Below are 14,669 nucleotides of genomic sequence, written 5' to 3'. Positions count from 1 at the left end.
CTCTTTTAACAAATACAGGGCCACCTTTAGGGTCCGTTTTGCACATCTACAGCCATTTTTACAGTTACTTCATGAACTGCTACCGGCTTTAGATTCTGCAGGAGCTCTGAATGACCAGCAACCATAAGGACAGCACCCAGGAAGCACCTTTTCTCTTTCCTCACAGAAGTACATGCACTTAAACAGGGCAGTTTTCTAGAGCAGATGTACTTCTTTTCTCCACAGACCTTAAGGGTAAGTCTGTACCATACTTTTTCCTATCCATCACCAGTACAGATGCAAGACAATTTGGTATCTGCTTTATTTTTCAGGACATTTATTTTGTACACAGATGAAGTTTTAAAGGACAAAGTGAAATTTTTGAATGCTTCCCTGAAACCAATGCTTTCTAAATCAACATGGAAGCTTGGGTATTCTACTCCTGCACTTAACAGGTTGAATAGAGTAAATTGAAGGCACTGGAATAACAAGCTTTTTCTGCCACAAAACAATTTGTTTGAAAAGCTTTCATAGTGTGAACGGGCTTTGCTGTTTTATATTCAAGGATGAGGCCTTCTCCCATTTCAGTTTTAATTTGTTCAGTATTGACAGCTTTACCAGCATCACTAAAATTAGTACTTAGTCTTATAGTAGCTTTAGGGGGAAGATTAGGAATGACAGCTTTCAGGTCAATTGTTGATTCCTGCCCAAAATTGAGAACCATCAGAAAGACTGTGTCTAACCCATCCAGTTCCCTCACATACACAAAAACATTGCTGTCATTCCAGATGTAGCACATCCAGCCCCGATGAATGGGGAGCTCATTGTTGCGAAGCGAAGTTAGCTCTCTGTACAAATTCAGGGTTGAGTTGGACCAGGTCATCTGGATCTGCAACAGCCAGCATTAACAGGGTCATGTCTTTGTACTGAATGTAGGAAATGCTGCTTACCTTTCACATCCACCCAGCCTGCTGAGAACACACGTAGTAGAATTCCGTTTTGACAATTATCTCTTATCATATTTGTCTGCAGATCCCACTGAAAAACTGCTTTTTCACATACACTTCCTTGGCATTTATGGAGTGGCAGAGACAGAGATTATGAGGTATGGCAGAATTTCCCCAGCTCTAACAACTGTTTCTTCCTCCCATGGTGTCCTAGTACTGTTACTGAGCTTTTTTTATTGAGTCTTATCTACTGAAGCCACAGGTTGGTTTTGTGGTTTATGTTTTCCTGACTTAGATTTACTTTTTCTGTCTTCAGTTCTGGTCAGCGCTGGAGAGCAGCAAAATCTGTTCAATTCACTGTTCTGCTTAAGAGATGGTCTATGGTTCTTATTACAAGGACAGTGCTTTCCATGGTAATAGAAATTAAAAGAAACCAAACCAACCAGGTTCCAAATTGATACTAAAATAGTTTAAAGAGTGTTAAAGAGCCAAATTGCCAGATCTACATCGTAATTGCAGTTGCTCTGCTTAAATTAATGTAAATGACATAGGCTCCTTGCTGCTGCAAGGATTTCCTTTTCCAGTAGAGTTTGTGAGGATTCAGTGCTTTTTCTTCCTTTGAGTTTATTCTCAACTGTCAATTCCCACTCAGTAAAAGGAGTGGGAGCAAAATAGATATTTTTAGAGCATCAGTTTGTCAGACAGGCAGATACCTACTTCAACATTGACGCTTTGGTAGTTGGGGTTAACAGGTAACCAGCTACTGTTGCCCTCAGTAAAACCAGCATTAACTTTGCCATCCCACTGCATGGGGGATTTCTCTGGAAAGGTCACCTAGAAAATAAAGTGGCGATTAGTATGTTTACCCCTTAAGCAGCACGTTCTCACATCTTCCAAACAATCACCATCTCAGTATTGCTTCCTTGAGTTTAAGTTAAAATTTAATGAGGAGGATGTAATCCTGCTCCAAATCCAAAGAGTAAATAAGAATCAAAACTGTTACTGACATGGAGAATGGATGGTCTCGTGGATACCGCAGTGATGGGTAAAATGTGGAATTCCCAAGTGGCTCTACCAGGGTTGTCTCCCCTTGCAACAGATGGTTAGATAGAAGTCTACTAATGGCAGCTAGGATGTTCTGAGGAATACCTAGCCATGCAGTGAGCAAATATATGGTAATGAGTCCTAAGAAGAGATAATGTTACAATCACAATAAACTCAAATCTTCTTGAGCGTCTGTTCTTTTGTAACTATCACGCTTTTCACCTTAGAACTCTTCAGGCTTAGAGGGGGTACAGTTTGGACAGGATTGTTTGCATTAGAAAGATAAAATTATTTCCAAGTGCAAAAACTTTACTGAAAACCAGCTTTAGCTGATTCAAAAGTGTCAATGTAAAAAGGCTGAAATTCTCTTTCAGAGAATTCAGAAGATTTCTGGAAAAGCTTCCTCTTTGTTATTGAGGAGCTGCCAAAAGATCTGACACTTAAATTTAATGATATAAGAGGGCATAAAATATGTTGCACATACTTTGAGTGTTTGTTTTCCATGAAAACTGTTTTTCATACAAAGGGCACTTTTCAATACAATCCATCAGAACAGCAGCTCAACAAAAGAAATTGTCACTTTGCTTTGTGACATTATAAATAATGGGTTTCTCCTTTTAGCGTGTTCTGAAAAGCAGGGAAAAAGAATCCTAAGTTTTGAGCACTGGTAACACTCCCTTTCATCTTCACCTCTTTCAGTTTCTCCTGAAGTATTTTAAATGCTGTGGCTAGAGACTATACCCTGAGCAAATACTCTGTGTCTTTCCATGACACCCATTAATCAGGGAATCTTCCTCTCCAGGTTGAGTGGCTCTGTGTTGTTAGAAAGCAGAGAACCTCAGGGCAGCCTCTAACAGAGTAAACCTTGAGGAGCTCATGGCACGCCACTTTTCTGAAGAATATCATTCTGTGAGCAGTAAGCAAGTGCAGGAGACAGTTTGGCCTAGGTGCTCCTCAGAGGAAATGAGATTTCCTTTTAAATCAGAGAATCATCTCACACCTGAATTGGACAAACCTGGTGGCAGTCCTGTGCTTGTTCAGATATCTTTTTCCTTTTGATGCACAGCCATCCAACACCACTGGTAATATCACTGGGGCTGACTCCCTAACAGAGACTTTCTACAGTGAAGCCAGCATCTGCCACAGGACCGTGTTTTTGTGGTGCTCCAATACAGCCGTGGGAGGCAGAGCTAACCCATTCCCTCTTGTGCATGACCTTTTCCAACCATGCCCATACATCTTAGATAATGAAACACAACACAAGTTGGGTATGATCACAAAAGAGACAAGAAATTACAGGGCCTGAATGTGAAAGCTTTTAAGTTCCACAGGCCAGCACAGTGTGGAACGTCTTCACATTACTTTTAGCAGTGATCAAGTGAACCAGACACCTGGCTCCCAGGCTGAGGTACCTAAATCCTTTGTAGAAGGGGATCTAAAAGTCAAATGAAAATATCCTGCAGGACAAGCAAAAGCCGCTTCTGCTTGCTACCAGCCAGTGCTGAGCAGGGCTGGTCTGTACTCCCACCCCTTTCTGGAGATGCCTTCTTCAGAGCTTAGGCACGCTATAGAGGACTGTGGCTTAGATGCCTTTGTAGTAGCAGGAGATGGCAGCTGTAGCTATGGTCTGTCATGAACTCCGATTTCCTTTAGTAGCAGTCAGGAAATAATGGATTTTGGCATAGCAGTTAGGATACTTCCATGGGAGGAAGGAGAAAGTGACTTGGTTCCTCTCTCCTTGGATGACTGCAACACACCTCCCCTAACCACTAGCCCAGGCCTGGTATTGGCACTTGCTGCTCTGGCAGAGGACAGAAACTGGGGACGGTGACTGCAGTCTAGCAGTTCAGACACACATCAGGGCCTTGTTTCTGGTTTCTAGCCTGGCCACGTGCTGTCCAATGGTTTTGCTATGGCGAGCACAGAAGACCATCTGAACAGTGATAAAGACTGGTTTGGTTAACACAAGTTCCATTTTTGAGAGTTCTGTTACTTGGAACTAGCCAACAACAGGATCAAAGTTTTCATGCTCTTCACTTACACTTTCTGATGCGATGTTCTCCATGCCGATTTCTTCACCGTAGTAAGTTACTGGAGTACCGGGGAGGGTTAAAAGCAGCATGTTCATGACATTGACATACTCTTTCCCAATCCGAGAGGAAAGCCGAGGAGCGTTAGGGCTTCCAACCTGAAGAAAACATCATTTGTTAAACACAAATGTCCATGCAGATGTGAAATGGGTTAACTGATTTTAATAAGGCAGAAGGGTTTTTTTCTCTTTCATTTTTTTCTTCCCCCTCCAGGCCTGTGAGGGCAACTATCTCCTACCTTGGTGCCGTTACAAGCTTCTGGCTGAAGTAGTTTAGCGCACAGAAGCCCTGCCAGCAGCACGAGGCAGGAGTGAGGAGAGATGACAAATAACAACTCTCCACAATTACAATTCCCCCCAGTTTCTGCTATTTTCTCTGCTGTGTGAAAGTGGGGCTTGTTCTGAAAAGATCTCTTGAACAGCCCAGATGTGCTTGCTCTCAGCTGCCAGTTATGTTCTTTCCTGGCCCCAGGAGGTTTACAAAGTTCATTGCACTAAGTCAGCTTATGGCCAAAGATAATTGTACTGATCCCGTCCTTGCTGGTGGTTTAAACCAGTGCTCCATTTTACACTGAGGGAGAGGCATGATCATAAGTTCCCTTCTGTCACCCTTGCACAGGGAGTGTAACTTAAAGGGCAAGGCAGCCGGCTGGCACCAACAACTGTGACTACAGCAGCAGAGACTTTCACATGGTTTTCTTCTGTAGCCCAGCCAGGGGCTTAGCCTGCTGCTGATCCCACTGAAATCAACTGGGAAGGGGAGGTTTCTATCACCATAAGAGGAACTATCACCCATAGGTGAACTATAGGAACCAGCTCTTCCTATAAGAGCTGGTCTAGAACTCTTACCGCCCAGTTTGGCCATTTTCCTGCAGGCATGTTTTTCATCCACAGGTTGACAGCTTCAAAAATACTGTTGCCTGATAGATTTTTCATGCTAATTAGGTTGAAATTGAAAGGAAAATCTGCTTCTTGGACAAAAGTTTTTCCATAATATGTCATTGTTGCTTCCATGTCTTCCTTGTCATCACCATCAGAACCCAGAAATCTACAAAGGAGTATACAAATCCCATTTTTGCACAGAGCAGAAAGAAGCTAGGAATGCTGCTGGACATACATATAAAATAACACTGCATTAAGAATCCCATTCCCCGACAAAGATTAATACAGAGAAAAGTATTTTGTAAAGCAGACAAGGAGAAATTCTTCTTGCAAACGTCAAGAGTCAACACAAGGCTGTAAGTATCTGACCGAAGACTTATCTTTCTGAATCCACATCCACACACTCCATATTCCAGCAATTTCCAAGCTTACCTTTGGAGAAAAGGTCCTGGGGGTCCCCCAAGTTGAACATGAGCCAGTGATGTGCCCTTGTAGCAAAGTTGGCTAATGGTGGCCTGGGCTCCATTAGGAAGAGTGTTATCACCAGGTTAAGGGAGGGGAAGTGATAGTACAGCCTATGCACCACTAGTTGCATTTGAGGCAAAAAAAAACTTTTTATGGCATATTATGGTATTAAAAAAAACAAAATCAAAAACCACCACCACCATTTTATTCCTAGCAAGAAGCTGATAGAGAATAAATGAACTGGCTGCAATAATGATTACCTGTATCGGCCAGGTTCTCTGCTGAACTGATTCATAGTGTGACGGAAGCTACGGATGATATCGTGCATGCCAACTTGTGTGGTGGTGTAGTCATGGTAGAGTTGGGAATAGGCAGTGATATTCTCCTTAAGGAAAGATACAATATTTCCCATTAGTTCACCAATATTTTAGGTTTCAGAATTCTCCGAATTCTTTCCATCTTTTCCCGAGACAATGCACCAGCCCAAATCCGTTTTAACTGAAGTGAATTTAGCATACCAATGCTAACAGTGCAGAGCTGAACTGCACTTGGGAGCTGTAAAGTTGTTATAGCAGAGGGCTGGTTATTTTGGATTCCATCCTTCAAGAGGGAGGGCCCACTAACTGCAGCTCTAACCAACTGATCCCACCTGCAGCAGGCTCCCCAGACACAACCAATCAACTATTAAAATCACAAAACCGGTCTTTTTAAACTATAAATTGCAAAGCAGATGATTTTAAACAGAAAATTGAAGGCAACAGTGTCAGAACAGAACTACAAAGTGTGTATGGACCAATTCTCCTCCCACCCATGGGGCTCCTGCTTGCAGGTATCTCACTGACCTACACCTCAGCTCAGGGGCTTCTTTTTGTACATGCTCTTGCAGGGCAAAGAGCCACCCACCTTCCAAGGTACACCACTTACAAGTCTTCTTAAAGCCACAATTAAGAACAAAGAGTAAAAACATACACGCTCTTGCCCCAGTAGCAAATACAGGACAAAAGCAAAGACACAACATATGTATTACTGGATTCTGGGACTTGTTCACTAGAGGCTCATCTCGGAGATGCTTTGCTTCTAGAAGATACTTCACAGCGCTGAAACTGAATCCATCAATCCCTTTGCCAAGCCAAAATTTGATGATGTCCTAGACAAAGGTAAAAGTTGAGAAGCCCAAGTGAGCCCACCCCATTCAAAACAGCATATATTCGAAAAGGAAACTAAACCTGTTAGGTGGTATGAATCTGTAACAGCTTATGTTGTAATTTGTACTTCAGATTTTACTAGAAGTCAAACTGAAGTCTAAATAAAGCATGTCTTGTTATTTCATCCCATATAAAGGAAAAAAGACTGGCCTGTAACTTCTCCCATGGAGACCAAAGCCAGGCCATGCCTCACTAAAAGCCATTTCTAATCTCATCCATCAAAACAATTGGGCTCAGGCTAAGTGCTGCTGTTGCTGAGCACCCATCATGGCTGCACATAGTTAGAACGCATTGATTCAAATAAGCCTGTTCTGCACAGACCTTGTGCCATTAATATTCTTTTTACACAGTAGAGCTCTTAAAACATTTGATGTAAAATTTTTATGTTATTTGCAGGCTTATTTGTTGATTTGTAGGCACATGGAAAATTATTTTCCCCAAGTTAACTGCTTTCAATTCCTAATTTCACTATTAGTAAAATTATATCCTAGTTCATTAGCTATTACATTACTATAGTTTTAATTGCTCTAGTTTTAAGCGACTCTAAAGTTCAATCCCTCCTGGGCTGTTTCTGTAAATGTTCTTTTAGATCAGGTACTCTGCTGTGTCTGAGGACAAAACCTGCTTTTTAAACACAGCTATTGAATTGCCTTTTTTTAATGTGGGATGTGCACTTGTCTCAGTGGGCTGGAGCAGAACCAGTCCGCACTCCAGCTTCACAGATTTTAGTTTGGCAAATAAAGACTCCACCTTACTGGGCTGTACTTTCCCATAGAGCCATGCTGAAAGCAGCAGCTCTCGTGTTGTCTGTCCAATGCCGAATCCACCAAAACTTAATTCCTGCTTACACAAGTGCTCATCACAGAGGCAGCGCCAGGTATCAGCAGTGCAAGTGTCGAGTACTGACATCGTACTCATTTGTGCAAGAAAGCTAAACCGAAGGCTTGAGACTCTCTGGAAGAGTCCATTTTGCTTCCTGCTCAGTCCACTTACCCTTCTGAAACAGGGCTTTGAATTAAGGTACTAGGCAAGGATTATTCTTTAACATGCTGGAGCAATTAATGATGCTCATAAGCATTTACCATAGGTTGGTGTTGCCAGGCCAAACTTCATCGTTTTCATTTCATCTCTTTGCATAGGAAATGCAGCATCCGTTTGCTACTGGAGCTTCAATAGTATCTCAAGTACCCCTAAAAACCAATTTAGCCAGGAGCATTGAAAAGTATGAGCAATGCTAGGAAAAAAAGATGCAAGTGGCAAGATGCGGTGTTAAGTATCAAGACGGACAGGTTACTTGTGGAGTTCTCCAAGGATCCCTCGCAAAAGCAGCCTCATTTCATGCCTTCACTAACAAGAATGTGTTTTATTTCTTCATGTACAATCAGTGCCTGCCATGAGGGGGGGAGGCCTCATAGAGACAGAGACCAACACAAAGTGGGCAGCTGTGAAGGCTTCCACCAAAGAAATGCACCAGAATTCTACAGTACAAAGTAACAGACGCTAAAGGACAAAATCAAAACACTTGAAGTAGCTGCTGGGGTGCAAATTTTAGGGGGAAAAAACATATTAAAAAGATTAAAAGCAGCAACTCTCAGATTCTCCATGTTCAGGCCCTGCCTCATATTTTAGGGAATTCTACATTGTCTGCGGGGAGATGTGGTGCAGACAGACGTGAGGTTTCATCAGAGCACCACCGCCTTGCCTTGGTGAGGCAGTGATTGCTGTCTGTCTCCCCTGTAAAGTCATCAGCGGTGCAGACAGACCGAAACTCACTATCTCCCCCTTATCCCCAAGCCCAGGCGTTCCTTGTGATTCAAATCAACTTTTGTCTCCCTTTCCTGAACATGCAAACGTCTCTTTGCTAAAACAAGGTGCCAGCCCCACATTTAACTGGCTAATTCACAGCTCGTTTCATCAACAAAGACTTCTCTCCCTGCCTTCCACTTCCACTAACTGTTGTTGATACATCCAAACCCACCTAAGTGCCTTCATCCTTGGCTATTGATGGAGACTAGAGCTGAAAGCAGTTAACTGCTTCCAGGGAGCACTCATGTTGGATTACCTGATAACAGCACCAACTTCAAAGCAAGTAACAGCAATCCTGGGATACACAGACAGAAGTGCCTATACCACTGCAAGGTTCTGCCCAGACATCTTTTCTGTTCAATTTGTTCAGTTCTGGCCAACCACAGGTGAGAGAAGCCTATGAGGAGTGAGTAGTGGCTAAACAAAGGGATGAAGAGCCTCTCACTTCAGGAAAGACTGGAAAATCCCAGCCCATTTAATCTAGTTTAACAAAAGCTTAAGGGGGATCTTGTCACAGATGGAAAATAAATCAGCATAAACAAGAGTGGGAACAGCTATTTGAGCTGAAGGATAGGTTTGATTTATAGAGAGGCAAGTATCAGTAGTCTGCAGCTAAGGTTGGGCTGAAAAGCAGGGGGCTCCTGAAGCATCAAAGCAATTTTAAGATAGCCTTTAGTGGGAAGGGAAGGGGAAAGGGAGCTCCTTTTAAAGTGCAATCTGCTGTTCCAAAACCCCATCCAGATCTTGCCAGGCACTTGGGAGAGCAGGGGACTTAAGAGAGCAAAAAATGCCATAGTTGTACCTTTGTAAACTCCAGAGGGCTGTAACAGCACCCTCTGCCAATGCTTCCGCGCAAGGACAGTTCTAGTGGTGTGTAGCTCTGCACTGGAAGCATTACAGCACAAACCCTCAGTTTTGCTTATAGACTTCATGTTTGCTTGGACAATGGCTTACATACACTGCAAGCCTTGGATTTCTTCCAGCTACAGAACTGACCATCACCAGAGAGCTGAAGTGCAGAAGCAGCTGCTTTGCTGATGGCGCCGCGGCGGGGCTCGTACTTACATGGATTTCTTGTTGGACAGCGAGGTTGTGGAAGTTTAAGTCCGGCTGTTCTTTCCCAAACTGATGAAAATAACACTGCTCCCTCACATCGTCAAACTGCCAGCTGGAATCCCCATAGACGCTCACCTGCTCAGGTAAGGGAGGAGGATAATCAGGAATCCCCATTTAACCAACGTGCCCTTATGCATTCACTTTAAGCTGCGGTGCACGTAATAAAGCACCAAATGTCTCATGAGTGGACTAGATTTTGTGCTTCTGTTTTACATTTCCCTCTCCCACTCATTGCTCTCCCTTTAGCTGTGTTTTACCACACGTATTTGCTGCTCAAGGTTCTGTTTCATTCTTTTTCCTTTAAGTAGGCTTCCACTGGGAATTATCCAGAATAGAGGGGGAAACATGGGTGGGAACTTTGCTTTTGGAATTGTTTTTCCTAAATCTTACCAAAACCAGCTTTAATTAACTGAGCTTTCTGCAATCCAGTGTTACCCCTTCGAAGCACCAACAACAGCCAGCATGGTAAGATGTTAACTTTGTCAAAATCTCTGTAACAGAAGATTCCAAAGGCTAGGATAGCTCTTAAGGCCAAGTTTAAAGAGAAGCTACACAAGCTGGTACAAAATACTCATTCCACCTCGTTTTTAGAATACACAAGCTCCTGATTGTGCACCCATCGGATCAAGTAAATACATTTGGAACAGGGAACACACATTCTGGCCTGATCACCTCCTGAAGAAGGAAAAAAGCCACCAACACACTTGTTTGTTTCCTTCCCCACCCACCGTGACTGCAGGGGAGCCGAGAGGGAGTTTCTAGAGGGAAGCACCAGTCACAGAAGAGGACACAATGGCTTGTGCACAACCATCCTCTTTGTGTTTAAGGAGTGAAGGTTTAACACTGAGGTAAAGGAACACAAGTAATCTGTTTGAAGGAGGAACCGTTCACCCTAAGATGGTTTAAATCTGCACTTGCTCATTGAGTCACATTGGTTTGAACCTCCTGCAGGCATTTACAACCCAGCACACACTGTGGCCACCTGAATCCAGCCTGGTATTTGCATGTTTGCCTCCAGCGCTTACCCAGTTGTTTGGAGGAGTGATGGAACCCGCAGCCTGGCCGCAGTCCTGCCAGATGTAGTAGTCCGTGTACTTGCCAGTGCGATTGCGACTCAGCTGGAACCACCGGTGTTTGTCGCTGGTGTGGTTCGGTATTAAATCCATTATCACTTTTAGCCCTTAAAAATCAAACCACAAACCGACCATTACATGGAGCCTTTTCAGACAAAGTTCACCTCTTTTTGTTCCAGTGCAGTATCACAAGTGATTGGGGTGCTTACATCCCAGAGGTCTGGCAAAGGAGAGAGGCAAAACCACCCCAAAAGCTCCAACCTACCAACGCAGACAAACTAGAACCTGCAGGCAGCTGCAACACATCTGGCTGGTACTGTTCCCCCAGCCCGTTGTTGGGGAGGGAAAGAAGGGGCAAGAAAAGAGTCAGATTTCTGCTGTTAAGAACCATTTCCATTAACTGTGGCTTCATACCCGTCTCCCACACCTCCTAGATGGGAAAGTCACCTCACCAGTCTAGCATCAGTGAACACATGTTCTTCCTCACCCTTTCTGAAGACTAGACGGTTTTTGAAACCCCAGGTGTTTTGGGGCCTGGCAAACCATTTTCCCTTCCCCCTACAGCTGTAAGGGGCAACACCTTTGGGAGCAAACCATTTGGCCGAAGGCATAGAGGCACCAACCGAGGATGCAGTCACAGGGAGGAAGCGTATGTTCCCTCCCAAGCCTGTAATTGTTTTCCTGTCTGCTTCAGAAAGCAGCCATCAGTCATAAAATTCAGTCAAAACCAATCCCACCTCAGCCCAGGCCATGGATGCCCACACTATACCCACCAGGGAGCACAGACAGCACATCAGCCCCGACACCCACGAGCATCCTCAGTGGGGAGCATGACTTGCAGAGGACAGAGCAGCCTGACGGTGCTGTTGTAGCTCCCTGCACCTTCAGTCCTGCTCCCAGCACTACCCCAATGCTCATGGGTGTGAAATGGCAATGGCAGGGCTCATGTTGCTGTGGAGCTGATGCAGACTTGTCACCGGCATCTCCATCTGCCTCTGCTCAACACCACCATGGGGGAACCACCGGATGCGTGAGCTGAAATCTCAGATCACAACCCAGCGCTGTGAGGTGCACCTCTATGGTCTGAATTGAATATCTTAATAGAGTTATTTTGCTCAGAGCTGCAGCTTACCTCTGTCATGGATGGCTGCAAGCAGGTTCTCAAAATCGTGCATTGATCCAAACATGGGATCAATATCATAGAAGTCTTCGGCACCATACCCAAGGTCTTTTAACGGGGACTTATAGAAAGAGGTGATCCAGATAGTTTTTATATTCAAATACGTAATGTGGTCCAGTTTTTCTTGGATACCTGTTTAAAGGAGCAGAGCATCGTCTGTTTAGAAAGGACAAACTATTTCTGTTGAAGTAAGCTTGCTGTGGGCCCTCAGTCAAAGGGGGTACACAGGTCCCTTGGATGCACAACCGTCCCCTGTTCTCAGGAGTGCCAGGGCAATTGTGGTGTTTCTTCAGGGATAGAACACAGAATGGAACCGTTCAATGCCACTTTTAGAAAGGAGGTAAAGCAGGAACGAAAGAACATCAGATCAAACCAAATCTCTATTCTGCATCATAACAATATTTACAATTTAATAAAGTTAATTCTCACTTCTGGAAAACTCCTGTATTTTGTTAAAATGCAGCAACAGCATTTGAAATGCTTTCCCGTTGCAAGGCACAGCCATTAATCCTCAAACCACCCAAAGGGAAGCACAATTTCAATGCAAAGATCCCAGGTTTTCCCTGCCTTAGGAAAGGTCTCTTACGGAGTTTTTCTGTTGTTTGCTGTAAGGGCACCTCACTGCAGCCTCCCCTAGCATTTCTAAACCCAAATCTTTCCTGTCTTCCTGGCACATAACTACAGGAACAGTTCCTTCTCTTCACTTGTCAGCAGAACATATTACAGCCGGGGCTTCCTGTTTGGAAATGGTCCATTGCAGCGTTGATCCTTCTCTTTCTCAGTCTCAGCTAAGCTACTGGTAAGTGGCATTGCCTCCTGCTATGGGGCACACCTTCTCAAGGCATTAAGAGCTCAAAAGCACCCAGGCCAGGAAGAAGAAATAAGGTATCTTTCTCTCCTCTTTGTCAGTTTTATATCCCCCTCACACACTTTTCCTTAAGGAAATGTTGCCAACCCAACACTGCAAAGCACTCAGCACCACCTTTGCTCCTGCCTGACCTCAGTTTTGAGGGGATACTTCACTCTGATCGCAGTGGTGCTGCTTCTTGCCCTCATCCCCACCTCTAAACATGCAAACTCCAGGCTTAGACTTAGCAACTTGAGCAAGCAGCTCCTGTATTTATTCAGGACAGTGTGAGTTGCCATTAATGATTAGTCAGACAACTTTTCTTCCCTTCTCCATTAGGGTGGCTTTCTCTGTTGGACTGTATGGTGGTTTTGTAAATACATCTATATATGTATATACATGCACATGCACACACAGATATATATATATATGCATACACATGGACAATGGCTACACAGCTTTGCACATACCAAGACTGGAAATTCACCCACCTTTCAGATCCCCATTCCCATCCATGTCGCTGTCCTTGAAGGAACGAGGATAGATCTGGTAAATAGGACCCGCCTGCCACCAGTCAAGGCACTTTGGAGAGAGAGCAATAATGGCAATCGTGGCGCATACAAGCAGGACAGCGGTGGCAATTACGAGCCAGAAGAGAATCTCCCTGGTCACTCTGTACTGGGCTTGGCTGGAGAACTTGAGCAACACTTCCTTTGGCATCCCTGCATAGGGCTTCAGCACCGGCTCCTCTGTAGCTGCTGCATCCACATCAACAGTGCACGCTTTTGGCACTTCTTCTTGGGTACTGGAGTTGGTCCCCTTGTCATCAACAGGCTCATTTTGAACAAACCCGTTGTTCTCCACACCCCCCTTCTCACTCAGCTCCATCGGTAAGCTCTTTGCTTCCTCCTCAACCCTTTCCCTTCACAGGTCTTGTCCTAGAGACTCTGGCCACAGCACAGAGGTGTTGCCCACACACCTTTGTTCGGTGAAATGAGAAGCAGCGTAATTAGCCCCTGGGTTTATAATCAATCCTGACCCGGTGGACAAAGTTCAGGAAGAGACAAGGAGGGCAAAGTGCTCCTGCTCTTCTGCATAGCAGGCATCTCCAGCGAGATAACAACACACTGTAAGAACGTGCAGCCTTCCAGGGGGAGGTAAGCCTATTGCTCTGCCAGCCAAGCAGAGCTGGGTTTGCTGTTGCTGTTGCACACCGAACTTCCTTTTGCCAGCAAGAGGAAATGATGGGGTTTTTTAGCCAGTAGAAGATGTAGGGAAGATGCAGCTTTCCACACTGGTCTGGGTCGTCCCTGCCTAAAGCGGTCTGAGCATTAATGAGTCATTTAAGCGTGGACAAGAAGACAAGGAGGTGTTGACAGCTTGTGGCCCAAAGCAGCAATACAAACTAAGGAAGGACAAAAGGCCGGTTGTGCTTTGTTTCTCACACCTTTGAAAAGCAAAACCCACCAAACTAACCGAGCCCAGCCCACCCAACAAGCCTTAAGCAGTAACAAGGGTAAGGCGCATTCCAACCCTGCCATTCACAGCATGTCGCAGGCTGCTACACCCAGAGCTATCCCAGGGTCAGGACAGGATAGCTCGGCACAGGCATGAGCAAGACTCAGGAGAGAAAAACCAAACCCCACTGCCCAATATTACTGTTATTGCCAATTATTTGATGAAAGGAAAGCAGCTTTTCCTTTCTCCTTTCCTCCCTTTCTACTACTCAGGCCAGGAAAATACCAGTGCCCAAAGCCTCCACAAGCGTGCACAGATTTACACATCAGTGCCCTCAGCCCCAGCTGCCCTGGAGCCAGGGAGCCTGCACCCACCAACAGATCCCCTCCAGCCCAGGCATGCCAAAGGAAGCACAAGGCAATGCGTGTTTGCCAAAGAGCTGCCTTATCACGCGTAAAAGCAATCACCTGCCCACAACCTTAGGGTCAGGGTCCCACGGAAACTCCCATGGGAAACTGCAGTGGAGAAAAGGTTGGGTTTGGGCTCAAAAAAAGTATTTATGATGTTTGCCTCAAACA

At 44.7% G+C, this 14,669-nt stretch overlaps 1 protein-coding gene across 1 annotated transcript; it reads right to left on the bottom strand.

Annotated features, from left to right (window-relative positions):
* Positions 1-286: 286 nt before the first annotated feature.
* Positions 287-13,624, bottom strand: SLC3A1 (solute carrier family 3 member 1). The gene is made up of 10 exons (XM_062636982.1): positions 13,125-13,624; positions 11,739-11,918; positions 10,559-10,713; positions 9,483-9,608; positions 6,434-6,553; positions 5,667-5,791; positions 4,909-5,107; positions 4,012-4,158; positions 1,644-1,760; positions 287-868 (listed from the first exon to the last, which is right to left on the bottom strand). Exons 1-10 carry the CDS (start codon positions 13,519-13,521, stop codon positions 428-430), a joined length of 2,007 nt encoding a protein of 668 aa, XP_062492966.1. The 5' UTR covers positions 13,522-13,624; the 3' UTR covers positions 287-427.
* Positions 13,625-14,669: the final 1,045 nt, after the last annotated feature.

This window comes from Pezoporus occidentalis, unplaced genomic scaffold, assembly GCF_034315485.1.
Source record: "Pezoporus occidentalis ecotype Australia unplaced genomic scaffold, CSIRO_AGI_Poc_V1 ctg50, whole genome shotgun sequence".
In the NCBI taxonomy this organism is placed as follows: domain Eukaryota; kingdom Metazoa; phylum Chordata; class Aves; order Psittaciformes; family Psittacidae; genus Pezoporus; species Pezoporus occidentalis.
This window is presented reverse-complemented; position numbering and strand designations above follow the sequence as displayed.